The following is a 27502-nucleotide window of genomic DNA, read 5'->3' as shown; positions in this document are numbered from 1 at the left end:
TGTGTGTGTCACACCGCCGGGCCCCTCAGTGTGTGTAGGGGTTGGGGGTGCTGGCGCCTGTGCGCGCTCCGGGTGCCCGCGGTGGGGGTTCGCCGCCTCAGCTGGGCGGCTGAGCGTCGGGCCGCCACAGGCTGCGGTGCTACCGCCGGTCCCGAGTCCCCTGTTCCCCTTCCCGGCCACACGATGAGCGTGCTCCCCGAATGGCTACCGGAGTGCTGCTGGGCCGGCCCGGCTGAAGGGGGAGTGGAGGGAGCCGCCGGGCTGCTCCGCAGCCAGAGCGGGGCTGGGCCCCGCTGGGCCCCCACCGAAGGGAGGGAGTGGGGGAGGGGGGTGGCGGCCGAGCCCCGGCGGGGCTGAGTCCGCCGAGCGGGAGCGGTCGCGCTAGCCGGCCGCTCCTCTCTATGGTAGGCTCTTCCGGCCGCGCGGTCTGAGCGCCGTTCCTCCCTCCCCTCCCTTGGCGACTCCCACAGGTTGCGCTTCCGGCCGCGCGACTTCCGCCCGGCGGCCCGCGGGGGAGAGGTTCCGCCGCCCTCGCGACCCGCCGCCCGCGCTGGGCCGCTCCCGCCCTCCGCTGCCGCCCGGGAACGGTCCGGTCGCGCGCGGCCCGGCTGCCGCCGTTCCCCCCCCTCCACCGAGCCCACCCCCCCCTCAGCGCAGGGCCGCCGCGCCGGGGGGCCGGGCCCGCCCCGCCGGTGGAGGCCGCCATGGGCGCCTACCTGTCGCAGCCCAACACGGTGAAGAGCTCTGGGGACGGGGCCGGGCTCGGGCCGCGCCCGCTTCACTTCGGCTTCAGCGCCATGCAGGGCTGGCGCGTCTCCATGGAGGTGAGCGGGGCACACGGAGCTGCGGCTCCGAGCATGGCGGGGAGGCGTCCTTCTGCCCCGGCCCTTTCCCGTTGTCCGGCGCCCACCGGGGGGACGGGGATAAGGGGAGAGGGGGGCGGTCGGTCCCTCCCGTGGTGCTCGCGCTGTCGGGGCGGGGCTGCCTGTCTCGGTGCCACCGCGGCCCATGGGCTGCCGCTTGTCCCGTCTCCCGCTGGCTTCCCATCGGGGTTCTCCCGGCACGTACAGCCCGGAGAAATCACGGCAGGAATAAGAGGCTTGGGCTGAAACTGGAGGAGGAAAGGACAGTTTAGCCCTGGGGATGAAGCACTGAAAGAAAGCAAGTGAAAAATCCTCAGGCGAAATCCCTGCTTTTCTTTCCAGGCAGTGCCAGTCTCTGTCCTGTTTACCTGGTTTTACTGTAATTTTTTTCGTAGGCAAATTTATTGGAGGAATTCTCATTGCTGCTCTCGGCCTCCTTTAGCCGGTCCTGGCTTTGCTGCCCTATCAGCCAGGGCAAATGAATGATCTCGGGACAGATTCCTGGCTGTGGGAGCCAGGTGTTGGCCCGGGCTCCTCCCGGTGGGGGAATCTGTTGGAATACTTTGTAAAGCTGCTTGTACAAGGGCGATGTTGAGCTGCTGGGCATACTTCTCTGCCTTGCCAGCAGTTCCTTGTTCTTTGGATTTAACACCCTCTGTGAGTACTGTTAAAGTGCTGGTTTATTTCCCCTTCCAGGCAGCCAGCAAACCGGGTAAATTAATTAAGGATTAATATTGGTCCCTGCAGCTCGCCCCAGGCTACATCTTCTCTGAACACAGTAAAGGAGCCGCCTTGTTTGTAGCCCTTTGGCCAGCTGGAAGAGGATGTCCCATTTGGACCATCAGGGGTTGATTTTTTTTGCAAATATGTTTTTATGAGCCATACTATCAGACACTTTACTGCTACTGAAATGTTACAACCATCTTACTGGTGACAGAACGGTGACCAGGTGTTTCCTCTTCTCAGTGTGCATCAGATTTCAGTGAACCTGTGGGCTTGGTAGAAGAGACAGGAGGATCGGTGCTTCTGCTCTTAAGATACACTCAGAGTAGTCTGTGCTTATCTCAGCTGGTCCATCCTGGTGACCTCTGGAGGGGTGAAATGTGGCACAGAGACATTCCCGGAACACTGAGGTGATGGACGGTCTCATCTCTGTGAGGCGATTAGCTCATGTGTAAGAGGCTGAGTGCAGGCACTGTTCTGGCATCCTTAGTGCACATAGGCTGAAAGTGGTTTATGGAGACAGGAATGAGGGAGAACAGTGTTGCCCTTGTTTATGATGCTGGTGGGCTAAAGTAGCCCTCCCACAGGTGGGGCATTGGCTCATCATTCCACTCACTTCAGGTCTGTTCTTGCTGCTGTTGACCTTTATGGAAATTGGATGAGGCCCAGAGCTTGCAGCTGTGTTTTCTGCACTAGCCAATATCTTCAGCTTATCTCCCTGTTGGCAGGGGCAGTACTGAGGCCACTGGTGTGGATGTGGCTTATCTGTGTTCACAAGAAATGAGGAGATGGCAGGAGCACTTGTGTTGCAAGCTGAACCTGCTGCAGATTGCTTTTGAGGCTGTGATGGGAGAGAAATGTGTTGCTTCACACACCACTGAGCAGAAGTTCTGTTGCATTTTCTTGCATTCCAGTGCTGTGTGTTCTTCTTTGTGTCTTGTCTTGGTTTGTGGTTTTTCTTCATGTTTAATTGTATTTTGCTCTTAAAACTTGGGAAAAGCTTTAAGCAAATGTTTACACTTAAGGCGTTAGTTACGTGTGGTGTTAGTGAAGCCATTCAGTGTGCGTACAAGTGGTAGAACACAGGTGTTCTGGGGTAGCGGAAATTTGTGTCAAGTTGTCTGTTGCCTTTAACTTACGTTTTAGGAGCCCACAAGTGAGGTAGATATGCAGGGCTCCAGAGAAGTGCTATAATCAAAATCCACTCTTAGTCCAGAGAAGTTGCTTTGTAAGGAAATGTTTTGGGCAGATAAGGGACCCAAAGGACAAGGATACCCAAAAATAGTGTTAGGTACTAAGAGCAAATAAGAAAAGGGAAAAAGCTGAAGATGGCTTTATGGCTCTGGGATACAGCAAAAGGTGCAGAAGGCACTTTGGAACTAGGTGGATGGGGCCTCTGAGCTTTTTGGTGCTGTTCTGACTTTGTCTTGTTTTACCTCCAAGACGAGACACCCAATGACCACTGTGTGCAGCTTCACTCCTGAGCCCTCGCAGCAAAAAAAAAAAAATTGCAAGAATTTGATTCAAAATCTGGAGATTTGTCGAATTAACTCTCAGTTTTATCTTGCTTGCTAATTTCAACTGAATTAGATGTTTTATGTTTCAAACCTACTGTTTTTCAGTGCTGCTGTAGTAACCACTGAGGTGGCTGGAGGAGACCTAGAACCCCACCTTGAGGGGAAGGCTAGAGAGCAGAAAGCTGGCATCCAGGCTCTGGGAGCTCTTCCTTGGTCTGAAAAGCATGAGATCAGGGTTACTTGGACAACACTTGCTGCAGCAAGCTTACCAGGCCTGGAAGCAGGGATGGAGATGTGTAACTGAGCCTCTTGCCCTGGCAGCACAAGGTAGCCTTTGTGGTCCATTGGGCACTCTGACATAGTGCTACAAATCCAGGGACTGGGTGTGCAGCCCGTCCTGTGGAGCCACGAACGCTCATGCTCATGTAGAGCAAGCCCTGTCCACAGTGTGGGAGCTGAACCATCTCCTACCAACACATACTGGCCTTGGTTTTTTGCCCTCCTTGCCTGCAGTGCCTTGGATCAGGGTCAGGAAAAGTTGCCCTGAGTGTTCTGCAAATGGAGTAGAGACCGTTTTTGCTGCCGGTACTGGGTTTCCTCTCCAGCAGCATTTGCATTACTTGCTCTAATTAAACTGCTGTTTAGCCACCTGGGACTTATCCCAGTTACTTTGTTGTGGTTTTGCTGTCTCACTAGCTTCTGTAAACCCTCTGAAAAGTGAGCATAACATTGCTGGCTCTTTGTTTATACTTATTCCATTCACTGTCTCCAGTGAGCTCTCTGGTTAAATTTCCTACGTTATAATTCGGAGTAATTTTTTTCATTTTGAGCTAAGATTGCAATTTGCCTGTTCAGATGCTGTTTTCATGGTGTCAGGAGTTTCATTGCACCAAGTGCTGCGTAAACCCAGATCCTCTCTTTTTTCAGTTTTCCTTAGCACTTGATAGAAATTGCAGGGGAATGGAGTTCTCTTCCGACAAGACTGGAAGGCGAAGAGCTCTTATCCAAGAAGTCCTACAGTAAAAAAGTAGAAGAACGCAACAGTTGCTTGGCTGTGTAGTGTGTGTATAGGAATTTTGGATTATGGGTGGCAATATGGACACATCCAAATCTTTGAGCCAGCTGTCTTGGAATAAGCATAGCGTTTTGGGACAACTGTAGCACATTTAAGGTGATGAACTTGAACCACAGCAAAGAGACTAGATCATGTTGTTTAAAGAATCACATGATTGTTCTTGAACAGAGCATGTGGGGTGCAGTCAGGCTGTGAGTTGGTAGGTTAGAGCTTGAACTTCAAGGAATGTTAGATTAGTTGGGCAGGGGAAGGTTTAAGAGAAAGATTCAATCCCTCTATCAGTTCAAGGCTTTGCATTGGAATAGCCAAGTTCAATTTGCTTACCCATAGGGTGAAAGAGGTCAGGCAGCTGGCTGTAAAATCTGGGTGGTGCCTTCTTTAAAGCCTGCTGTTCCTGAGAGACCCTGTGGAGAAAAAGGTTGCTAAGTGTATATAGCTTATATGTGGTTGATCTTTGTAGTTTGGAAGCATACACAAGGAAAGGCTGGATGCAGTTCGACATTTAAGCCCAAAATGCCCCTGGGAGATGCACCTTCCTCCTCGCTTGCCCCCAGAGATTCTCAGAGTTTCTGGACAGTTGCCAGAATGAAGATGTATGTCTTGGGAAGTGATACCTGGGTTTGTACTTTGGCTTTTGCACTGTTAGTTGAGTAGTTGCTCGTCCTTTGCTTCACTACTTTTAAAAGGCAGTTGAGAGAGGCCAGGCTCTTTGCCTTGCTTGTCAGGTAGCTGTGTCTGAGGCCAGCAGTGCCTGCCTGGACCATCCCACATGGCAAGAAGAGCAGGAATCCCAAGAGAAGGTTTTCTAGCCAAGTTGTTTGTTCTCTCTGGATGTGGTGATCCTGCATCCTGCAAGACCCTTTCATCTGCTGTTCAGATAGACAACTGGTGCTGTCCATGACCATATTCACCAGGAAAGCTGCATTTGATTGAAGGCATGAGGTCAGGAAGCTCCATATTTGTCCTTCTGGCTTTTCACTTTGCATGGCTCTTGTTTGGCAAGAACTGGGGAGGAGAGCGACTGTGGGAGTGACCAGGGTCCACAAGTGACCCTGAGCCAGTTGCATTTGTCTGGGGGAGGGAAGTTGCCAGTGTATTAGTACCAGTATTACTTGTATTTCTGTAGTTATGCTTGGCTAGGCAGCCCTCAGCATAGGTACCAGTTTGAGCAACAGAGCACAGCTCGTTGCCTCACATTCATTAATGACTGCAAGCTACTTCAGTAACAGAAGCCTTACAAGGTCTGCAAGCAGAGGGATTTGATTCTAGGTTCAGCTTGGCCACCTCTAGAGTTGTTGTACTGAGGACCTGAAGGGGTTTCCAGTATAATCTCATGGTGACAAGGCTGGGTTACTTTTCTAGCACAGAGAACACTATGACATTAAAGATCCATGCCCCTTCTTTGAAGATGAGTGCTCACCAGGTAAGCTTTTGGGAATATGAGAGGAGGCTTTCTTGCTGTTCTTGCTTTCCCTCCAGATTTGAGAATCCCTTTGTCAGTGCTCATAACCTCCCTGCTCCTTTCTCCCACTTCTCTGCAGAGTCTAATGCAACCCCTGTAATTCCAGACTTTTGCTCTCTCTTTCAGGATGCACACAACTGCATACCCGAGCTGGACAGTGAAACAGCCATGTTCTCAGTCTACGATGGACATGGAGGTAACTGCATCCACTGTGTTCTCTTCTGAGTCCTTCAGTGTGGCTCATCTAGGCTGCCTAGTGGCTGCTGGGCAAGCATCTATCATTAGAAATCCTGCTCCTTCTCGGGAAGTGTTTTCTTTGATAGATATCATCAACTAAGGTTTCGAAAGTTTCTTAGGGTTTCTAGAAGGAAGGTCATGGGTTGATATGAAATTTAAATGAGATTTGCATTCCGTCTTCTAAAAATGTTTTCTTGGTGGATAACTAGACAGGATAGTCACAGAATAGTGGCGGTAAGAAAAACTACATGAGATTAAACCAAAGGTCTGACTCTGGTCAGTATGTTCTGGTGGTTGCCAGTACTGGTTGCTCAAGGGAACAGTGAAGGAACAGAAAAGGCAGATCCATTCCTGGACATACCTTCCCAGCTTCCATTCCTCACATAAGAGCTAGAGGTTGCAGCCATTTGATCTTACAGACACTCTCAAGTCTTCTTGATGAACTAACTCTTAATGAATTTGTCTAATTGCATTTTAAACCAGGTTTATATGGTGATTATTTGCATAGGATGTTTGTATAGAACTTTATTACTTGAAAAAAGACTTTGATCTAAATCTGCTGCCTGATGATTTCACTGCAGTATCCCCACACTTAGGAGAAATCAGTGAATGTTCACTCCGTTAGCACTTTTCGCTTTCATAATTTTGGACTCCATGCCCTTTCTTCCAGTCAGAAGAGTCCCAGGCTTGTCTCTGGTCGTACAGCTGAATCTCTACTATTAAAAAACAGCAGCACCCATTTTCTGGCCCTGAGGTCATTTGGCACAGTCTGGCCACACTGATGCTGTTCAGCTGTCTTAGTGTTTAGCATAGTGTGGCTGCATCCAAACTGGATGTAGGTCCCTGGGTCCTACTAGATCATGGACTGTGTCCAGGAATTAGGGAGAGTGATAACTAGCTTATGCCAAAATTACACCATGGATTATTCTAGTAGTTTTTAGCATAGGTGATGAAATGCCTGAGCCATGGAACTCATTAGGCTACTGGTGTTGGACATAGTCACAGGTTTTAAACGTTGTATTGTACCACAGCTGTGATTGTATTTGTCCTTTTTTTTTGGACATAGTCTAGCTCTGTAACATGCTTTTAGTTAGGCTGACTAGAACTGCCTATACCCTTCAAGTTACAGATACACCATGAATTTGTTGTGGCATAAGTGTTTTCTGCTTTGTTCTCAGTTCCTTTCCTAACAATTCCATGTTAGCTATTTTGATACAAATAAACTGTACGGTGATATTTTTAGGACCTTGTCCCCAGTTTCTTCCATATCTTCCTTAAGTGGTAATAGATGGTTTTGAGTCCATCCAATGTGCTTGGTTGACTGTCTTGTCTTCTTTTCTCATCTTTGTCAGTGAGGAATTTCATCTGCCAATATTATGTAAAAGCACAAGATCCTGCTGTAAAATTTTGCAAATTATTTTAGTTTCAGTCCATCGCTTCTTTCTGATGGATTTTCCAGATTATTTTTAGAGATCTTGAACAACATAAGTTTTCAAGGAACTCTCCTGGGGGCCATCCTCCATTTTGAAAACTCTGCTTCTATCAAACCTCGTTTTCCCATGGCAGCTTCATATATAGAATATTGATGATTTATTTGAAAGCTTTTTGGAAATCTGTATGGAGTAGATCAACTAAACTGCTTATTTCCTCCTGCTCATTGACTATCTGAAAACACATTGACCAGTTTGTGACATTCTCTGCTGTATATTTAACCCCTGCCCAATTCACCATATGTATCCATGTACCTGCTAATTCTGCTTATTACTATTTCTACTGTTTGATATGTTCACATAGCAGGTAAGTTGGTCTGTCGTGTTGTGAACCCAGTTTCCACCACTCTTTCGGGATTTTAAATTATTTTATTTGTATGATATGTATGCCTTTCATTTTTCTGATAGTGGAGCAGATTCAAGTGGAAGGTTACGTACCACAGTTCATAATTTCTCCCTTTCCTCTAGAACTGTTACCTAATTCTGCCAATATGTAAATAAGAGTTTAAGACCTTTTTTTGCAATAGTTCTTATTAAAAAGGTCAGCCTGAGTAGGTAGCTGATGAGGAGCTCTTCAAAAGATTTTGTCTTTTCTGAAGCATTTATATTTAATGTTTTAAAATTATTTTTCTCCTGAGCTTCATCTTAGAGTGTGCAGAAACCTGGATGGAGCAACTGCTGATATTCTGCAGATTATCTTTGAGAGCATCAGGGCAATGAGTTGGTTCTGAAAGGCGGAGAAGGACAAAGGAAAAAGAATATAGGAATTTAGCAACTATTCAACTTAATGTTATTTCTTGTAGAAACTCAGAAACCATTTGTAAGCATCTAGCAGATAGAAAGATCAGGAGCATCTACCAAAAACTGGTCAAGAATTAATAATATCAAACCAATCTATTCTTCCTTAAGACCAGTGTGTTACTTTTTCCAGCTGACAGGAAGGTCTATTTCATGTGTTTTTCATGTGTCCAAAGAAAGACTTTGGACGCTCTGTGGCATTCCTGTTAGTGTAGGACATGAAGTAATTTGTTGGGTTTTATTTTAAATACAATAGGAAAGATTCAAGATAGACATTAGGGAAAGGCATTAATCAGAATGGCAAAGCGCTGACATGGGTTTCTAACTTGTATTTTACATTTCCAGGGATGGTATCTTTACAGCTCTTACTGGACAAACCTTATCAGGAAGGATACAGATATAGTTGAACCTGACACTGAAGAACCATTGTGCCCATCCCTACATTTGTATGATTTTACTGATGCATTATTTCCTTAGTAGTGAAAAAATTTCTCAGGTCTGTTCCATGTAAAAGAAGGTTTTAGTGTGAGAACTTCTCTAAGCTTTATTAGCTACCAGCGCAAAAAAACCGAATTTACCTTTTTTTTTATACCTTGCTCATCTACCAACCTTAAACTCTCCAGTAAGCTTCCTGCTCCAAATGGGTTGGGAAGAGTTTTTATTAATGTGTTATTTGAAAAAGGGTTGGCTTTTTTGTTGGCTTTTTATTGTTGGGGGGGGGTTTCTTGTTGGTTTGGGTTGGGTTTTTTCTGGTTGTTTTGTATTTTCGTGTTTAGCTTTCCATTTTACTCATCAGTTTTTCTTTTATGTTTTGCCCCCTTCCAGTTTTTGACTGCTGATATTTTGCCTTTCCCAGTTTCCTTTTTATTTGCCATTGCTTCCCTGCCCCCAAATCTTGGAGAACAATTTATGTTCTCTCTGCACCTCCAGTATGGTGTTTCTGATCAATCTCTGTTGCTATCGACATACGCTTTATCCTTTTTAGCTGGTTTCTTTTAATTTCCTTTTAGTAAGTGTCTTCATTGACATAGTTGCCCCTTTTAGATGTCTGCATTATCATAGTGAGGTTTTCTTTTTGCTGCTACCAGGGTGTTTGATATGAATACAGCGAACCCTGATGTAATTATTTTTCCAGTTTGTAAGCAGAGGAATGGATGTCTCTTGCCCAGTCTTGGTTATTGCACTGGTTTTGGCTGGGATAGAGTTAATTTTTTTCACAGTAGCTGGTAGGGGGCTGTGTTTTGGATTTGTGCTCAAAACAGTGCTGATAACACAGGGATGTTTTCGTTATTGCTGAGCAGTGCTTGCACAGCACCAAGGCCTTTTCTGCATCTCACCCCACCAGCAAGTCGGCTGAGGGTGCACAAGCGGTGAGGAGAGGACATGGCCAGGATAGCTGACCCCAACTGACCAAAGGAATATTCCAGACCATATTGGACCATGCTGAGCGTATAAAGCAGGGTGAAGAAGAAGGAAGGGAGAGATATTTGGAGTGATGGCATTTGCCTTCCCAAGTAACTGTTACACATGATGGAGCTCTGCTGTCGTAGGGATGGCTGAACACCTGCCTGCAAGGGGAAGTGGTGAATGGATTCCTTGATTTGCTTTGCTTGCACATACAACTTCTGCTTTACCTATCAAACTGTCTTTATCTCATGAGTTTTCTCACTTTTTCAATTCTCTCCCCCATCCCTCTGGGGGGAATGAGTGAGCGGCTGCGTGGTGCTTAGTTGCCACCTGGGGTTAATCCATGACAGCTGTATATGTAAAAGATTGGTGTTGCCTTTTGCACTTTGCTGTGCTCTATAGTGATTAGTGATGTTTTGCCTGAGAGAATTGCTATTAAAACACCGGTCTTGAGCTTAATCTGATAATTGGGCTCTCTGCTGAAGCCATTACAGTACTTTGGGTACCATCTCATGGAGACAATTAACAGCTATACTTCTTCCTCCAAGAGGTTTTTTTGTGGAGGAAATACAGAATGGCACCCTTGCAACCTTCTTCTGTGATGTTTTCTCCCTCGTTACAGTAACTTCTCAGTATTTTGAACATCTTTTGGTAGTTAAAATAATTCTATTTGTATTTCTTAGGAATATTGCTTTGGTTTTGTCTAAGGTTAACAAGCAATTTAGGAATATGACCCAGACTCCATGGTATATGGTTGTATGTGGGAGAATATGGACAGGTGTTTAGAGAACTTCTCAGCTCCAGTGGTCTGGAACTTCACTCCCAAACAAGTGCAAGATCCTGATGTAGTGATAGAATGTTAAAAAAGTTGTGGCTATTCCAGAGAGGCACAATTTACCACACTGTGCTGGGTCCTGGCCAGCATCTTCCAATGCTGCTCGATGTCATGCAGCACACTCAAGGAGAAGAGAGGGAAAACATACCAACAGGCACTGTGGCTAAACCAAATAGTAAATCAGGCGCCTCTGAAGAAACAATGGAAGCAGAAGTTTGCTCATTTAGTAAGGGATGAAGAAGCTTCTCCTGAGAGGGAGCAGAAGAAAGAATCAGAAGAGGCAGCCTGTACTGCTGCAGAGCAGCCACAGGAGCAGGAGGAGGAAGAGGCTGAAATCATGACAGAAATCACCCTATCTCCTGAGCTGGGAGATATGTGAGAAGATAATTCTCAGCTGATTACTCTGATGCTGGATTGATGCAGACTGCACTAGAACTAGGAGATGAAGCTCCTAAATGTCCGCAGTATATTGATGGCATCATTGTGTGGGGCAGCACAACGGGGGAAGTGTTTGAGAAGGAGAGAAGAATAATCCAGATCCTTTTGAAAGCTGCTTTTGCTATAAAACAAAATAAGGTCAAAGGACTTGCACAGGAAATCCAGTTGTTAAGAATGTCAAGATGGATGTTATCATATCCCAGTGGATGCGATCAATAAAATAACAGCTATGTCTCCAGCAGCTAACAAAAAAGAAACACAAGTGGCGTTATGGATGCGATCAATAAAACAACAGCTATGTCTCCAGCAGCCAACAAAAAAGACATACAAGTGGAGTTTTAGAGAATGCGTACTTCTGATCGTAAACCTTCTGTATCGAGCGACTATCTTCTGTATCAAAGAAGAGTGACTTTGAATATGGCCTTGAGCAGCAGCAAGACTTTGAACAGATTAAACAGGAGATAGTTTGTGCAGTAGCCCTTGGACCAGTCCGGACAGGACAGGATGTGAAAAGTATGCTTTACACTGCTTGCTAGGGCTTCTGGCAGAAAGCACCTGGGGAGACTCAAAGTCAACCTCTAGGATTTTCGTGCCAGCAACAGAGAGGATCTGAAGTCTGTTACACTCTAACTAGCAGCATATGAAGGAGTCTGAGCCACTTCAGAAGTAGTTGGTACCGAAGTGCAGCTCCTTTTGGCACCTTGATTGCCTGTGCTGGGTTGAATGCTGAAAGGGAGGGTTCCCTCTACACATCATACAACTCATGCTCCATGGAGTAAGTGGCTCACGCTGATCACACAGTGGGCTTGAATGGGAAACTGCACCTGCCCAGGAATTCTGGAAGTGATCATGGACTGGCCAGAGGGCCAAAACTTCAAAGTGTCACTAAAGCACAGTGTCATTGTGTTGAGGAGGCCCCTCTGTATAATAAATTACCACAAAATTAAAAGCAGTGTGCCCTGTTTACAGATGAGACACACGCACCACACCCCCTCAGCAGTCCTGCGTTCAGCTCTAGGGCCTCCAACACAAGAACGATATGGACCTGCTGGAGCAAGTCCAGAGGAGGCCACGAAGATGCTCCGAGGGCTGGAGCAGCTCTGCTGTAGAGACAGGCTGAGAGAGCTGGGCTTGTTCAGCCTGGAGAAGAGAAGGCTCCAGGGAGACCTTAGAGCAGCTTCCAGGGCCTAAAGGGGCCAACAAGAAATCTGGAGAGGGGCTTTTTACAAGGGGCTGTAGGGACAGGACAAGGGGGAGTGGCTTTAAACTGACAGAGGGAAGATTTAGATTAGACATTAGGAAGAAATTATTTACTATGAGGGTGGTGAGGCCCTGGCGCAGGGCCGAGACAAACGGTGGATGCCCCATCCATGGAAGTGTTCAAGGCCAGGTTGGACGGGGCTTTGTTCTTAGCTAGTTTATTTTTTATTTGACTCTAAGGTTGCTTTATTTTATATTGAAATAGCTTGTATGTGTCTTAGTACAGATCAGATCTTGGGATGGGATCTACTTTCAGCTCTGTGAAGATGAGATAGGATGAGTTTGTGCATGTAGATGCACTGAAAAAGATTTGATCTAGGAACCTGTATCTCTGGAGGCCTTTTTCTTGCCTTGGTTTCTGCCCTGAGGTTGTTGCCCATTCTTGTCTTCACATGTCAAATTCAAGCCTGTGCTCCTGGAGACAGAGAGATCTTACTGCAGTGAGATTCTGGCTGGGCCTTAGGTACTCTGGAGCCAGTCTTGCCGGAAACACCAAGATAAATTGACTCTGTTCCATATTTCATCTGAATGTGACTCCTGCTTTTAAACCTGAATCAGATGTAGGTTTTGGCAGTGACATCTAGCTGTGCAGCAGTATGCTCTGAGACATGAACTTTCCCATGTATGCTTTCACCTTTCTGCCTCGTCTTTCAGACATCTTGAAAACTCCACTTGCTCTTTCATGAACAAAAGCAGTCTTTTTTGATAATTTTGTAGGAACATAAAAGTATGCACTCTGGAGAATCCTCTGTATATTTACTTTTTCACTGAATTCAGTGCTACACATGATATATTTTACTTTGGCTTCCTGAAGACCTTCCTACTACTGCATCTGTGTTGCATTAAGCAGGAAATGCAGCTGAGTCTTTGGCATTACTTAGCTGGAAGCTGCCTCTCTAGAAAACATTAATACAATGATTCATGGAGACTTTGAAAGTTTTATAGTGGGTTTTACACTGAAGACGTGGAAGATGTGATCCTGGATTCATTGTTGGTTATGTATATGGTTATAGCTGAGTAATTGTATTCTCTAAGTGTTCAGCCGCTGAAAGCTTTCCAAGTCCCCAACAGCAAAAGGCTCTCCACACCCATTCGTACCAGGGCCTGCTTTTGTACCTCTAGTGCTCCTCTGTGCTGCTTCTCAGGGAAGTGTGTAGATGTGGAAATTGCATTTGGTGAGGTTTTCTTTTTCCTGCTTTCCTAAAACTGTCAGTGCCAGGACTCATATTGCAGTCTACAATGCACCTTGGAGCGTGTAGAGCCTCATCTGAAAGTTAAAAGCAATAAACTTCATTCTTCCCCTAGGGAGATAGTCCTGTGGTCTTGCCCACCTTCGTGAGGGGGAAAGCCTCGGTAGTGGTTCCTCATGCTTACCTTACTGTGCTATGTTGTACTCATGCACTCGTCCTTCTCTTGCTTCAACAAAATTGTTTACTGGGCGTTTTGGAAAACTCATTCCGTTTTACTGCTTTGCAGGTCAGTTTTGTGCTTCAAAGAGCTCTTCCCAATTTCTTCTATTTTGCTGGAAATGTTGTCCCAAATGCTTGTTACAGGTGAGGGCAACCAGGACCATTTGCTTAGGAAACTATACAGCCTTGAGCACTTAATTCATGGCTGACAGATGATTTTGAGGCTTGTAGTCAATTTCTGATGGCCTGGTGAATATAAGTGGATCTGGGAATGTTTTATCCTGGTGGATTCTCTGTTGCTTCTCTATACAGCTGTATTAAGAGTGTAAATTTGTGTGTATAACACAGTAACTGCAGAAGAGAGACCTCACTTGGAGTACTGTGTACAGTTCTGGTGTCCTCAACATAAGAAGGACATGGAGCTGTTGGAGCGAGTCCAGAGGAGGGCCACGAGGATGATAAGAGGGCTGGAGCACCTCCCATATGAAGACAGGCTGAGAGAGTTGGGGCTGTTCAGCCTGGAGAAGAGAAGGCTGCGTGGTGACCTCAGAGCAGCCTTCCAGTATCTGAAGGGGGTCTACAAGGATGCTGGGGAGGGACTCTTCCTTAGGGACTATAGTGGTAGGACAAGGGGTAATGGGTTCAAACTTAAACAGGGGAAGTTTAGACTAGATATAAGGAAGAAGTTCTTTACAGTGCGGGTGGTGAAGCACTGGAATGGGTTGCCCAGGGAGGTTGTGGATGCTCCATCCCTGGCAGTGTTCAAGGCCAGGTTGGACAGAGCCTTGAGCCACGTGGTTTAGGGCAAGGTGTCCCTGCCCATGGCAGGGGGCTTGGAACTAGATGATCTTAAGGTCCTTTCCAACCCTTACGATTCTATGATTCTAAGTGAGGGAAGCTTTAATTTTGAGGCAGTGCTGTAGTACATGAGGTACCATCAAAGAAAAGCAGCAAGTGGCTGTAGAAGGAGTGGGGAAGCCTTTTGCTCTGAGCTTTCTGGTCTGCCGCAGGAGTCACTGTTATTCAGTTGCAACTGGTGTCTCTTTAGTAGTATTCTCCCTAATTCCGTGCCACAGACTAGGAGTATCACAGGGCTGGATCCTTCGATCCTTAGTGGAGCTGGCAGGGAAGGACCTTGATGAAGAGCACGAAGTAGGACTTGAGGTTTCTGAATTGGCTTTCATAATTACCTGGCTCTTCAGCCCTGCTGCTGCTGCCCTTATCCCTACTCTCAAAGGGAGGGTGTTTGATAGTTAATGAAGACAAGATGTGGTGGGTGGGCTGATTTTGGCCTAAGTGTAACCAAATACATCGGTATGTTACAGAATGAACTGGAAGGAGCCATTAGCGTCCACCAGGTAATTACACTGATTGCACCCAGGCTAGACTGCAGAAAGGTCCTGGTACCCAGAGGCCACTCAGTGTGCAAGGCAGGACCTGGAGTGAAGTAGAGCTTCTCGGTTGCACTCTCGCAAACGTTTCCTCAGTGAGAAAAATGTGGCAGGTTTTTTGCTGCGACAGGTCCAGAAGTGCCGAGACAGAGTAATTTATTACATCTGTCTGCATGTAGAAAATGAATTCCTTGAGCCAGTTCAGTTTCTCTGGCCACTGTAGCAGCAATGTGCTTTGAGTCACTGACTCAGCTTATAAAACCCATTAGATCTTGCTGGGGCTGCTGTGCAAGCAGCTAGACGTGAGGTCTGTGTGCTGGGCTTATAGCTGCCTCCTGTACGCCAAAGGGACGTATACCTTTAGATTTGAGGACTTGCTTTGATGGGTCGTCTTCCACAGCCAGAGAACTCCAAATGAGAATCTTGTTTTTTCTAGATGTTTTGGTTAAAACACTGTAAGTAAGCACCTTTGTATCCCCTGAGCAAGGGAGATGGGGTACCGCCAGGACTACTCTGCTCGTAGGGAATGGCCTGGTTTGAGCTGCAGCCAGTGAAGAAAGAGGACTGTGAAACTGGCAAAAGGGTCTCATGTGAAGCCTCATCAGCTTGCAGCAGCAATGTCTGTTGTGGCATCTGTGCTGGTGCTACACAGGAAGCAGCAAAGATTCCTCGTCTTCTGTGGCACCTACAAATTCTCATACAGTAATTTGTCTTTGGGCAGCCACAGTCAGGCACATCGGACATTCCCAGATCTCTATTCAATCTCAGTGTCCCAGTGTTAAAAACGTGGCTTGTTTTAACTGCCAAAACTTTTTTATTTGGGCTGGCTTCCTGCTTCTGTGGTGACAGAGCAAGAGCTTTCTCTAGTGCATTGCTTTGCGCACTGCTGTCTGCAGCACTGTGCCCTGCCTGCTTACAGGGGATGGGACTGAGCCTGCAAAGCTGTCGGTGGCTTTCTCAGGTCAAGCTACTTGTTGCTACGAAGAAAATCCCATGTCCTTTAGCTGTGGCAGAAAGATTGCAACGTCGGGTCATCTTTTCCAACAGGTGGGTGATCAGGTGCCAATGCTGGTATTATTAGATCTGTCAGCTGCTTCCAGTAGCACAGACCAGGGTGCCCTTTGGTCATTCTCTTCTCCTTTTCTGATCTCAGCAGGTAGCTGTGGCCTGTCCTCTTCTGCCAGAACAGTTACCTGGTACAGTGGTGCAGGCTTTTACCCACCCCATTCCTGTTTAGCATTTGGGTAAGACCATCAGTGTGATCATCAGTGTTTAGGTTCAACAAGGCTTAGTGCTGGGTCCTGCACTTTGGCCATAACAGGCCCATGCAATGCTACAGGCTGAACATGAGCAGCTTGTGCGCGGGTGGCCAAGAAGGCCAACAGCATCCTGGCCTGTATCAGCAATAGCGTGGCCAGCAGGGCCAGGGCAGTGATCATCCCCCTGTACTCGGCACTGGTGAGGCCACACCTCGAATCCTGTGTTCAGTTCTGGGCCCCTCACTACAAGAGAGACATTGAGGTGTCTGGAGCAGGTCCAGAGAAGGGCAACAAAGCTGGTGAAGGGTCCGGAGCACAAGTTTTGGGGAATGGCTGAGGGACCTGGGGGTGTTTAGTCTGGAGAAGAGAAGGCTCAGGGGGGATCTTATCCCTCTCTAAAACTACCTGAAAGGAGGATGGAGAGAAGAGGTGTCCGGTCTCTTCTCCCAAGTAACAAGTGATAAGACAAGAGGTAATGGCCTCAAGCTGCATCAGGAGAGGTTTAGATTGGATATTAGGAAAAATTTCTTTGCTGAAACAGTAGTGAGGCACTGGAACAGGCTGCCCAGGGAATGGTGGAATCACTATCCCTGGAAGTTCTCAAAAACCATGTAGAGACGGCCCTCAGTGGTATGATTTAGTGGTGGTCCTGGCAGTCCTGGGGTAATGGTTGAAATTGGTGATCTTAAAGGTCTTTTCCAACCTAGTTTGATTCTTTTCTCAGGGAAGCCTCTGAAGAGCTTCAGGGCACAGCTTTGTGTGCAGATGAGCCACCTGTGTGTCTATTATACACTCCGGATGATGCAGTTCAGTGCCCCGGAGAGTGTCAGAATGAGATAAGAGATGTCACACCAGCATGCTGGTCCAGATTGGGCAGGCGGGAATGATTGCAAGTTGGAAGAGAAACTGGAGGAGATTGCAGCTGTCCACTGCAGCAGTTGCGTCAGCAGCCCACTTACTGGGCCTGCTCCATGTCCTGTAGTTCCTGATCTGGGAGTATCCCTGCTGTTTTCCTAGTTTTCCTCCTCCTTGGACTGCTGAGGCACATGGTGCGCCTTGCTTACTGGTCAAGCCTTTATGTGGCAGTACATCACCGTCATGTCCAGGCCTCAGCCAAGGTGCCAGCCAAGTTCTAGAACAGCTCTGTGCATGGCAGAGCCCTGTGTCCCTGCAGCAGACTGATCCAGCCACCTTGAGTCCCCGTCATACAACAGAGGACATAGCAGTTGTCAGTGCTCTCTGCAAGAGTTTCAGGGCTACTGTTTTATGGCCTGCTAACTTAGCTTTAAGTAAAAGCAGCCTAAATGAAAAGATGTACATAGTGTGCTCCTGGCCATGACTCTCTCCATATAGAGTCTGGGTCTGCTGGGTGGTTTTCTGCCATGGTCCAAGGCTGTGCATGTTTTCCTCAATGGCCATACCTCTCTGAGCAGCCCCTGTTCACTCCCCTCAATTCAAGTGATTTGAAAGACCTGTCACTATCATTATTCTCCACTCCCTCCACCTACAATTCTGTCATAGAAGTTTAGTTTTATTTTGGCTCTGATAAAGATGTTACATCTGAGCCAGTCCTTCCAGACTATATAAATACATCTTCCCCTGTGATTTGTTGGGTTTCATCTCATAAGTGGTAATTGGCAGTTCTTTAACCTGTTCTGCATGTGCTGTCTTGAAAGTTTAATTTTTTTAAGACAAGTGATGTCTTATATACGTATATGTATATGTAAATTATATATAATATATATGCAAGTTATATACCTTACCTAAATCATCATCATGCTTAGTTACATCAGCATGCTTAGTTTTCAGCAAAATGCCAGTATCTTTAAGAGCAGATGTTGAATTGGCAAGATCTGTTTCCATAAGCCCATGTCAATGGACATTGATTGTCCATCCTTTTCATTTCAGACCCTGTATGAGGTCCTGCTGGAGTGTTTCTGGCTTTTAAAAGTCTTTCAGCTGCTCTAGGAGTGGATGCTTGGTTTGAGTTGTTGGCCATCAATCCAAGTTGTCCTCTGTGCTTTCATCAGCCTGGTGTTCTGGCCACCATTCACTCATGCTGTGCACACACAGACACACTTTCCTGTCCTGCGTTACTGATCAGGATACCCATCTTCCTGAAAGGTTTATCTCAAGGTTGTGGCATTGTATTTTACTTGGTCTAGAACATAGACTAGAATACATAACGCTTTTTGTGCTGCTCATCATGCATTGGTAATGCTTACACTGACCAAAAGCCTTCCCTTTTTCTCTTCTTGTTGTTTGTCCCTGTGCTTGCATGCAAAAATAGAGCTTCCTAGGTAGGATGGGCCTAAACTGTTGGCCTAAGTGCTAAAATGGGCCTAAAATCCCTTTCAGGAAGCTTATAGCTTTGGCCAAACTTGATGGGTGAGTGCTCATTGGGGTTTTCCAGGGGTCATCAGCAAATCCTGCTGCTCTGGAGATGCAGCCTGTGGGGAGGTGTGGGTGAGATCCCCAGCAATCTGTTGCTGCATAACTTTTCTGTGTCTGGGTTAGTTCTAGTTTTTGTCCCCAGATTTGCCTCAGGAATTCAGTTGCTCAGGGGTGTGTTCTGCCTCTGAGAGTACCACTCTCTTTGAATGATTTCTGCTCTCTTTCAGGAGAAGAAGTTGCCCTGTACTGTGCCAAGTATCTTCCTGAGATAATCAAAGACCAGAAGGCCTATAAGGAAGGCAAATTGCAAAAGGTAAGAATCTAGCTCTGCCCTGAAACAAGAAAGCACCACTGCAGAGGAAAGCTCTTATTTAGGTACCTAATGCTTACACGCAGGGCACAGTCCCTCCAAGCTCTGTCTGCCATGTCTTCCATTTAATTTCCTTTTCTTATTTCTAGGCGCATACACCAACTGTGATTGTATTTTCAAAGCTAAAGCTTCTTCTGTTTTCCAGCTTTTTTTTTTTTTTTTTGCCTGTTTTGTTTTGGGTTTTAATTTTCAGACTCATTCCAGTCAAAGATGTGGGCTGGTTCTTGGAGTGGTTTTGGTGTGTTGTTTTTGGGAGGCAGGGGTAGCTTTTGTCAGAGGTGGGAGGTTAGTACATGTCTTGCTTCCACCAAGCAACCCCTCTGCTGTAATTCTCCTTCATAGAACTAATGCCTGATCTGATGTCAGGTGTCCAGTGCGTTGGTGCTGGGCTCTGTAGCAGTGTGGGTGAGGGGGAAGCAGTCCCTTCAGAACTTCCACTTACATGTAGACTGAGGATAGCCTACAAAGCAAATTTGAATCAGTTTGTGGCTCTTGCTCTAGGCTGAAACACCCCAGTATCATGCTTTGCTGATCCCAAGCTGGCTGCACTCACTGACTGCAAATGAGCCTGTCTGCTGAGTAGAGGAGCCTGCATGCTGAGCCATTCCACAGTGGCTTTAATGCTATCCTGTCCTCAGGCCCCTGTGGGCTCCAGTAAAGCTTGTGATGCCATGTACACTTAGATCCTCCAGGAGAAGCTGTGGCAGTGTGGGCTGGATGAGCAGGCAGGGACGTGCGTTGAACATCGTCTGCATGGCCAGGCTTGGGGCATGATCTGTGGCACAAAGTCTAGTTGGAGGCCAGTAACAACTGGTGTACCCCAGGGTCAGTACTGGTTCCAGTCCCATTTAACATCTTTGTGAATGATCTGGATGCTGGGGCAGGTTTGCAGGTGACCCCAAGCTGGAAGGAGCAGCTGTACACGAGGGTTGTGCTGCTCTATCACGCAGAGGGACCGAGACAGGTGGAGAAATGGGCTGACAGAACCTCAGCAAGTTCAGCAAGGGGAAGTGCAAAGTCCTGCTCCTGGGTAGGAACAACCCCACCGCACCAGCATGTGCTCAAGGCTGCCCAGCGGGAAAGCAGCTCAGCAAAGGCCCCGGGGTCCTGGTGGATGCAATTGAACATGAACCAGCCACGTGCCTTTGCTGCAAAGGTGGCGAATGGTGTCCTGGGCTGCATCAGAAAAAGCATTGCCAGTTGAGGGGGGTGATGACGGTTCCCCTCTTCTAGGCACTGGTGAGGCCACTCTCTGAGTGCTGGGCCCACTGTTGGGCTCCCAGTGCAAGAGGGACATGGGCAGTCTGGAGAGAGTCCAGCGGGAGGCCACCAAGGTGCTGCAGGGACTGGAGCATCTCTGCTGTAAGGAAAGGCTGAGGGAGCCAGGACAGCTCAGCCTGGAGCAGAGCAGGCTCTGGGGGATGGAATCCGTGTCTGTAAATACCTGCAGGGAGGGTGCCAAGAGGACTGAACCAGGCTTTTCTAAATGGTGCCCAATATCAGAACTGAAGACAACAGGCATAAATGGGACCACAGGAGGTTCCCCCTAAATACCAGGAAACTTTCCAGTGTGAGGGTGACCAAGCGCTGGCACAGGGTGCTCAGGGAGTGATGGAATCTCCATCCTTGGAGCTCTTGAGAAGCTGCCTGGACATCATCCTTGGCAACCAGCTCTTGGTGTGCCTGCTGGAGCAGGGTGTTGGATCAGGTGGACCCCAAAGGTCCCTGCCAGCCTCAGCCATTCTGTGATTCTCTATGGTCTGTGTTCTGAAAGAAACTTGATTGCACAGCACGACAGGCAGGCATTCTGTAAGGAAGGTGAAAGTGCACACTCTCATGTCTGTGTTCATACATAGGCCCTGGAAGATGCTTTCTTAGCCATAGATGCCAAGCTTACCACTGAGGAGGTGATTAAAGAGCTCTCTCAAATGGCTGGGCGACCTCAAGATGATGAAGACGAGAAGGAGAAGGTTGCTGATGAAGATGATGGTAAGTCAGATGCCACTGAATACACAAGACTGCAGCTCCAGGACAGGGACTGAGAGCAGATGGGCCTGGCCTCCTTCAGCAGAAGGCTTTCTGCCCAAATTTCAGCTGGCTTTGAACTGCCACCCCCTCAGCGCTGTTTATTGCTTTGGGCTGGTGCTACGGGAATTCTGATTCATTTGGTAGCTTAATCCTATAAATAATCCTATAAAAACTGTTGCAGTTTTCCGTAGGGCTTCCTCCATTGGGTGCAGAGTTCTAGGATATGTCAGAAACCTCTGAGCTGGGAAGTGGGCTAAGTTGTGAAAGTGAGACAATATGATGTCTGGTGCTTAGATCTCCTGAGCTGGTGGCAGACACCAGCTGCAGGTAGGATTGAAGCAGATTCTGGGCTCTTCAGCAATTCTTTTTCTGCAAGTGTTCTTTTCCACCAGCGAGTAGTTGTCAGACCATGAAGCCAGCTAGAAGGTAAATCCGAGGGTGGAATCCTGTGCTGCTCTCAGCTGAGTATCTCGTGACTAGCCTTGAAGCAGATGTAAAGTGATACCATCACCTCGAACGTTGTGTGGGGTCTGGAAGTGCTGAATTTGTGGCCCTCGTTCTCCAGCTGACAGGGACAAAGTGGGGTTTTGGCTGCTTGGGTGTTTGGGTTTTTTTTTTCCTCGTCCTGTGTTTTCAGGAGTATTTGGGATATAGGTCTTTCTTTTCCTTTTGGGATTAAATAGCAAAGAAAATAACAACCAAGGGGATGTCAATAGGGAAGTGGTGGTCATTGGCTCATAGTTTAGGGCAAGTCATCCTATTTTCTATCTAGTATCCCACTTGGGAGGTAGTGCATTCACTGCCTAAAAGCTATTCCATCATCTGTTTCTAAGCTGGTTGGGATCTCTGGGGTGCTTCCGGCCCATGGAGCAACTGCTGTAACAGAAACTTCTCGTTCCCAGTTGCAGTATTAATGAACTGGTCTGCACACGGAAGTGATCTGTCTGCTTCCCCCACAGCTTCAGATGAGGCTACTCTTGCGAGGCTCTTCACCCTCCAACCTTACATCTGATTTAAACACTCTGTGCTGCCTACAAGTCAGCCAGGTAGCATCAGAGACCAGAGGTGTTAGGGGAACTTGCAGGCTGCATGCATCAGCTGTGGTTAGAAGCTATTCCCCTGCCATTTGCCTATTGTTCATCTGCAGTGCCTGGAAGCTGTGGGACAGTGTAGGCCTGGCTGCGAGTGCGCACTGCTCCTGCTACTAAGCAGCCTGTTGAGCATTGCTGAAACCTGTCTGCAATAGCAACCTCCAGCCAGGGCAGCTCACTGCTGAACTCTGTGTGTGCTGCACAGTGCTGCTGTGGTAATGTATCCTGTTTTCTCACCACCTTTGTCCTCATCCTCCCTCCCCCTTTCCATTTTTAGTGGATAATGAGGAAGCTGCTCTTCTGCATGAAGAAGCCACAATGACCATTGAGGAGCTTCTCACACGTTATGGACAAAACTGCACCAAGAACCTCAAAAACAAGTCTTTAGCTCCAGCTGGGGAGAACGCTGCAGAGGGGACAGGCAAGCAGCATGATGGGGAGTCAAATATGAATGGAGAGGCTGACCCAGGGGAGCTTACCGACCACAAGGAGAGGAAGAATGGGAAGCCAGATGAAGAAATCACGGGTATTTCCTCCACCTCAGACAAAGCCAGCGCTGGAGGCAACAGCCCTGCTCTGCAGAAGCCTGAAGTAGGCAAAGGTGACGAGGCCGTCACCTCTTCTACTGGGGAGGCCGGGCCCTCCTGCTCCTCTACGGGAAAGCCCCAGCGCACAACCAAATCCAAATTTTTTGAGGACAGTGAGGATGAGTCAGATGAGGTTGAGGAAGAGGAGGAAGACAGTGAGGTAGGAAACAGCACTGGGGCAGAGTGGCCTTCTGGCTGGGCAGAATGCATTGCTTACTGTGGTACTTGAGCTACGAGCCTCTGGCTCATCCTAGGTGTGTCCTAGGAATAGGTTTTTCAGGCTGATACTTTGAGACCATCTCATGGGAGCATTGGGGATTGTTTAGATAACCCTGAAGGAAACATACCCTCATCTGTGCAGCGGCCATTGGTCTTGCTGCATGCACCATCTCTTCATTAACTGTAGTAGTTGAAACTAGCTGCTCTGATTGTAGACATCAGGTATGGGGGAGATGTACCAGGTCATCTCACTCTTCTGGTGCAAGTTGCCATCTGTCCCCAGGATGGAGGGACCAGCTGTCTGGGGAGGGCACTGAGAGTGTCCTGTGTGACTCCTGGTGGTATCTCTCGTTTCTTACAGGAATGCAGTGAAGATGAGGACGGTTACAGCAGTGAAGAGGCAGAGAATGAAGATGATGAAGATGACACTGAAGAAGCAGAGGAGGATGAGGATGAAGAGGAAGAAATGTTGTTACCAGGCATGGAGGGGAAAGAGGAGGTGCACACCCTGTTCTTGTGTTTTGCAGCATAGTGTGGAGCTGAGGGCACCTGGGGGGAGCTCAGCCAAGAGTTGTTTCTGTTTGGATGAGGATACATTTATTTTGTTCTCTTGAGGCTGAACACAGCTGCTGACAGCCTGACTTTATGCAAAAGCCTAAGGAATAGGGCATGGATCTGGGCAGCAGGTTGAGATCAGCAGAGGCTGACCCCACTGCTGGGTTTGCTGTGCTTAGAAACCACTGTGGGGTTGGTGTGGAAGGAGACTACAGGACAGTAGCAGGACTGCTCCACTAGCACTGCTGCTCCTGGGCAGAGTGTTGGTACTTGCCAGGCCCAGGCTGTGGCTCCTCAGTCCATGGCAGTGCTGGCAGATGGGCCAGGGACCTAGGGTGTCAGGGAAAGGGGGACTGCAGTTTCCAAGTGCCAACCTTCTCTCTTGGATGAGATGTCCTGGCTTGCGATGAGGCTTCTGCTTGATGGCTGGGATCAACACATTAGAACTGATGGTATAGCAGGACATGTTGAACATCGGAGAAGCCTGAACCACTGATGTTTTGTGAGGCTGGAATGGAGGTGAGGCAGGCTTGAGCCTGTTTCTCAATGCACACACTTCTGCTGTGTTTCACAATTTCTCCATTGTTCTGTGTGTGCTTATGGGAAGAAGGGGTGAGACACAGCACCTCAGGGTTTGGGACACTGCTGGGTCTGTGGTGACTAGTGCCAGTTCCCCTATTGACCTGATAATGGAGCAAGAGAAAGAAGCCTCAGCAAAATCATTTGTCTCTTTCAGCCTGGCTCTGACAGTGGAACAACTGCTGTTGTGGCACTTATCCGGGGCAAGCAGCTGATCGTGGCTAATGCTGGAGACTCTCGCTGCGTGGTGTCAGAAGGTGGCAAAGCTGTCGACATGTCGTATGACCACAAGCCAGAGGATGAGGTGGAGCTGGCCAGGATAAAGAATGCTGGTGGCAAGGTCACCATGGATGGAAGAGTGAATGGCGGTCTCAATCTCTCCAGAGCAATCGGTGAGCAAGAATGGCAGTGGATACTGGCATGGCTTTGGCCTCCAGAGGGCTGTGCTGAGGACATCCATGCTTCCAGCATGTGCCAGCTGCTAAGTTTAAGGAACATTTTTTAACTAGATGATGAGTAGAACCTATTCAATATTTGATGTGGTGAGATTTCAGTCTAACTAGAGAAAATGGCCATGAAACTGGTAGATATCAGTGCAAAGCAACACTTGGTGTTGTCACATGTGGTGATGTGCCACTTGGTTTGGGGTGAAAAGACGCTGAACTGGCAAAGGCACCTCTTTCTCATTGTATGGTAAAAGCATGTTGGGCTCGCTGATGCCTTGAACATGCGGCAGATGCGTCTGTCTGATGTGCCCACAGCCTTACCTGCTCTAGTTGTGTGAGCACAGGCTCTGATTCTGCTGGGGCTGCCCTTTGACAGAGCAGTGTTTTTCACTGTTCATGGTAGGCAGCACTGCCAGGGCCCAACCAGAGAAAAAGTGATCCTCCTCTCCACAACAGGTGATCACTTCTACAAGCGGAACAAGAATCTGCCTCCAGAAGAACAGATGATCTCTGCTTTGCCTGACATCAAAGTGCTGACAATAAATGACGACCATGACTTCATGGTCATTGCATGTGATGGAATCTGGTGAGTCGGGAGGGAGCTGTGTCTCTTGGGCATCACTGCTGTGGTCTTTCTCTGGAGCTGAGCCTTGAGAAGGCCCAAGGACCCTGGGTGCTATTAGGCACTATGGCATGACTGCTCCCTTTGCTTGCCCTTCTGACCTCTCCACTCTCTGCAGGAATGTGATGAGCAGCCAGGAAGTGGTGGATTTCATCCAGTCCAAGATCACCCAAAAGGATGAGAATGGAGTCCTGAGGCCGCTCTCCTCCATCGTAGAAGAGGTAAGGTCCAGAGCTTCACCATCCCTTCAGCACACAGTGTTTCTGCATCCCAGCTTGGTGCCTGACTCTGCCCTCCCTCGCCAGACTGGTTTGTTCAGCATTTGGGGTGTCTGGGCTGCAACGCTGGGGCTGGAACAGAAGATGCCTCTGAATTGGGACTCAGTTCCTTTGGCACCCTGACCAGTGTTTCTGACCTCTAGGTTGCTGTCAAGCTGAAGGAGTTTCTGTCCAATTCCAGAAAACCAGGGCTGCTGAGGCTGTTTCTGTCTCCCGTCTGGTTGTGAACAGCATTTTGAGCCCAGCCCTCACCATTGTGGCCTGGCAGCCCCTAAGCCACTGTCAGTTTCTAGAAGGTGCCCAGTGTCTCACTTATTCATAGTGCTGTGCCTGTGCTCTCTGCTAACCTGTCCTGTCCCTCCTCAGCTGCTGGATCAGTGTTTGGCTCCAGACACCTCAGGGGATGGCACCGGCTGCGATAACATGACCTGCATCATTATCAGTTTCAAACCCCGTAATGCACATCCACCTGCTGAGAGCGGGAAGCGGAAACTGGAGGACATGGCAGCACCAGCAGAAGAGAATGGCGGCGATAACAACAAGAAGGCCAAGCTGGAATAGCAGGCCTCGCACAGGGACTTTGCTGTGCGCTCACCAGACTCTCGTTTCTTAAACATGCTGAGTGCAAGACTCCAAAGTCTTGTCCTTTTTTTAGCCTTAGCAGAGGCCTTGTTTGTCCATGTCCAGGGTGGGGGGTGGGTCTGGTTAGCAAAGGCATGTCGCACTGTTCATCTGTAACCATTCCAAAGAGGGAGCTGAGGACACAGTTGCGCGCGGGAGCAGCCACCAGCCACAGCGCAGGAGCCCGCTGCAGCCTGTGAGCACGGAGCCCTGTGGTTAGGAGAAGGATGTCCCCCCATTGTCTCCATGTGGTTGTTGCCATTTCTGTGCCTGTGAATTTCTGTTCAGAGGGAAGAACTTTTTCACTGTTGAGGTTTTTTTAATCTGCACCCGATTATTTAAGGCCCTTTCTGTTTTTATTTGTGAAACAATCTGGCTGTGGTGCTGCTGCCACACCGCGTTCTGTTGTACACTTTCAATCAATACTTTTTTCAAACTAAAAGCCCAAAAAACATAGATGTGCTTCTGGTCCTTGGTTCTTTCCTGGAGGTGGGGGTGAGGAAGGTGGGATGGGAAGGAGAATGTCCCTGGTGTCTCAGGGCACTGTGGGGGGTGGCTGCAGCTCACAAGAAACAGCTTGCCATGTCATTGCAGGGTGCCAGCCCCTGCTGCTTGGGTCTGCTGCCTCTGTTGCTCAGCTGAGGATAGTCTGTTGCATACGGAGAAGACAAGTATCTGGAGACAGTTTGTGTCTCACCCTCCTGAGCTGAATGCCTGCATCTACCGCATCTAATTGTGTGAACCGTGTGCTCTCTTCAAGGTGTGACAACAGGCAGCTCCTACCTGAAGTACTGGAAGGTGTCAAGTTTGTACCTGTGTCAATACTGTGGCCATTCCTGCAGGAGTGAAGCCCCTGGGCTGTGAACCACTGACGGAAAGGTTGGCTGCCATTCCTTGCTGCTGTGCACCTTCCACCTGGCATGGTGTGGGAGCACAGATGAAGTTTGCAGGCCAGGGCACCCAGCACAACTTCCTCCAGCTGCTTGGGGGTTCCTGTGCCATGGAGTACCCTTGGCAATGCCTTGCACTCAGTCTTCCCTCTGAAGATGAAATCCACGCCTCCTGCTCCTGGCCTGTCGTATCAGCTCCTGCAGTTCAGTCAGTCCATGCCTCACCAGCCTGGGTGGGTGCATCTCCTGTCATCTTTAAGCCCTTCCATGGTGGCCCTGAGCTTAAGCCCATCTGTCTAGTGGCTCTCCAGTGACGATGTGTCCAGACCTGAACTGTTCTGGTCACTGAATCATCCATGCTGGGCTCCTGCAGCCCTGCTCTGGGCTGGGAGTTCAGAGCCACAAACCCCTGCAGGTGCTGGACTTGCTGCTCAGGCTGCTTCTGCACTCAGAAACTATCTGGATGAGCTGACATGTTCCCCCAGAATGGTGTTGCCTGAGTAAAGCACACAAGGAGAGAGTTTATTCCGTCGCAAAAGTGCATTTCATCTCAGGGCATCTTTCGTTTGCTGCCAGATGGGTTTGTCTCAGGCTCATTCTGGCTAAGGGGCAGCTCAGTATGTGGTGCTTCTTCCATGCTATGAATGCGCTGGCCAAG

At 48.2% G+C, this 27502-nt stretch overlaps 1 protein-coding gene across 2 annotated transcripts; it reads left to right on the top strand.

Moving 5' to 3' along the window:
- Positions 1-3: 3 nt before the first annotated feature.
- On the top strand, positions 4-26410 carry PPM1G (protein phosphatase, Mg2+/Mn2+ dependent 1G). Of its 2 annotated transcripts, none has more exons than XM_030490471.1 (10): positions 4-824; positions 5767-5836; positions 18786-18871; positions 20785-20917; positions 22325-22794; positions 23215-23352; positions 24145-24379; positions 24890-25019; positions 25174-25276; positions 25700-26410. In XM_030490471.1, the coding sequence occupies exons 1-10, from the start codon at positions 705-707 to the stop codon at positions 25892-25894; spliced, it is 1680 nt and encodes a 559-aa protein (XP_030346331.1). In that variant the 5' UTR covers positions 4-704; the 3' UTR covers positions 25895-26410. The 2 variants fall into 2 exon arrangements, with proteins under 2 accessions (XP_030346331.1, XP_030346332.1); XM_030490472.1 differs by lacking the exon at positions 4-824 and adding an exon at positions 3300-5601.
- Positions 26411-27502: the final 1092 nt, after the last annotated feature.

This window comes from Strigops habroptila, chromosome 6 (assembly GCF_004027225.2).
Source record: "Strigops habroptila isolate Jane chromosome 6, bStrHab1.2.pri, whole genome shotgun sequence".
In the NCBI taxonomy this organism is placed as follows: Eukaryota; Metazoa; Chordata; class Aves; order Psittaciformes; family Psittacidae; genus Strigops; species Strigops habroptila.
The sequence above is the reverse complement of the archived record's forward strand: the minus strand, read 5'-3'. Positions and strand labels throughout refer to the sequence as shown.

What these genes read in the sequence shown, in the direction of transcription:
- PPM1G (XM_030490471.1), top strand. Translation starts at nt 705, where the DNA reads ATGGGCGCCTACCTGTCGCAGCCCAACACGGTGAAGAGCTCTGGGGAC. An exon ending in AGTCTACGATGGACATGGAG is followed by an intron (nt 5,837 to 18,785) that starts GTAACTGCATCC and finishes GCTCTCTTTCAG; the next exon opens with GAGAAGAAGTTGCCCTGTAC. An exon ending in AGGAAGGCAAATTGCAAAAG is followed by an intron (nt 18,872 to 20,784) that starts GTAAGAATCTAG and finishes GTTCATACATAG; the next exon opens with GCCCTGGAAGATGCTTTCTT.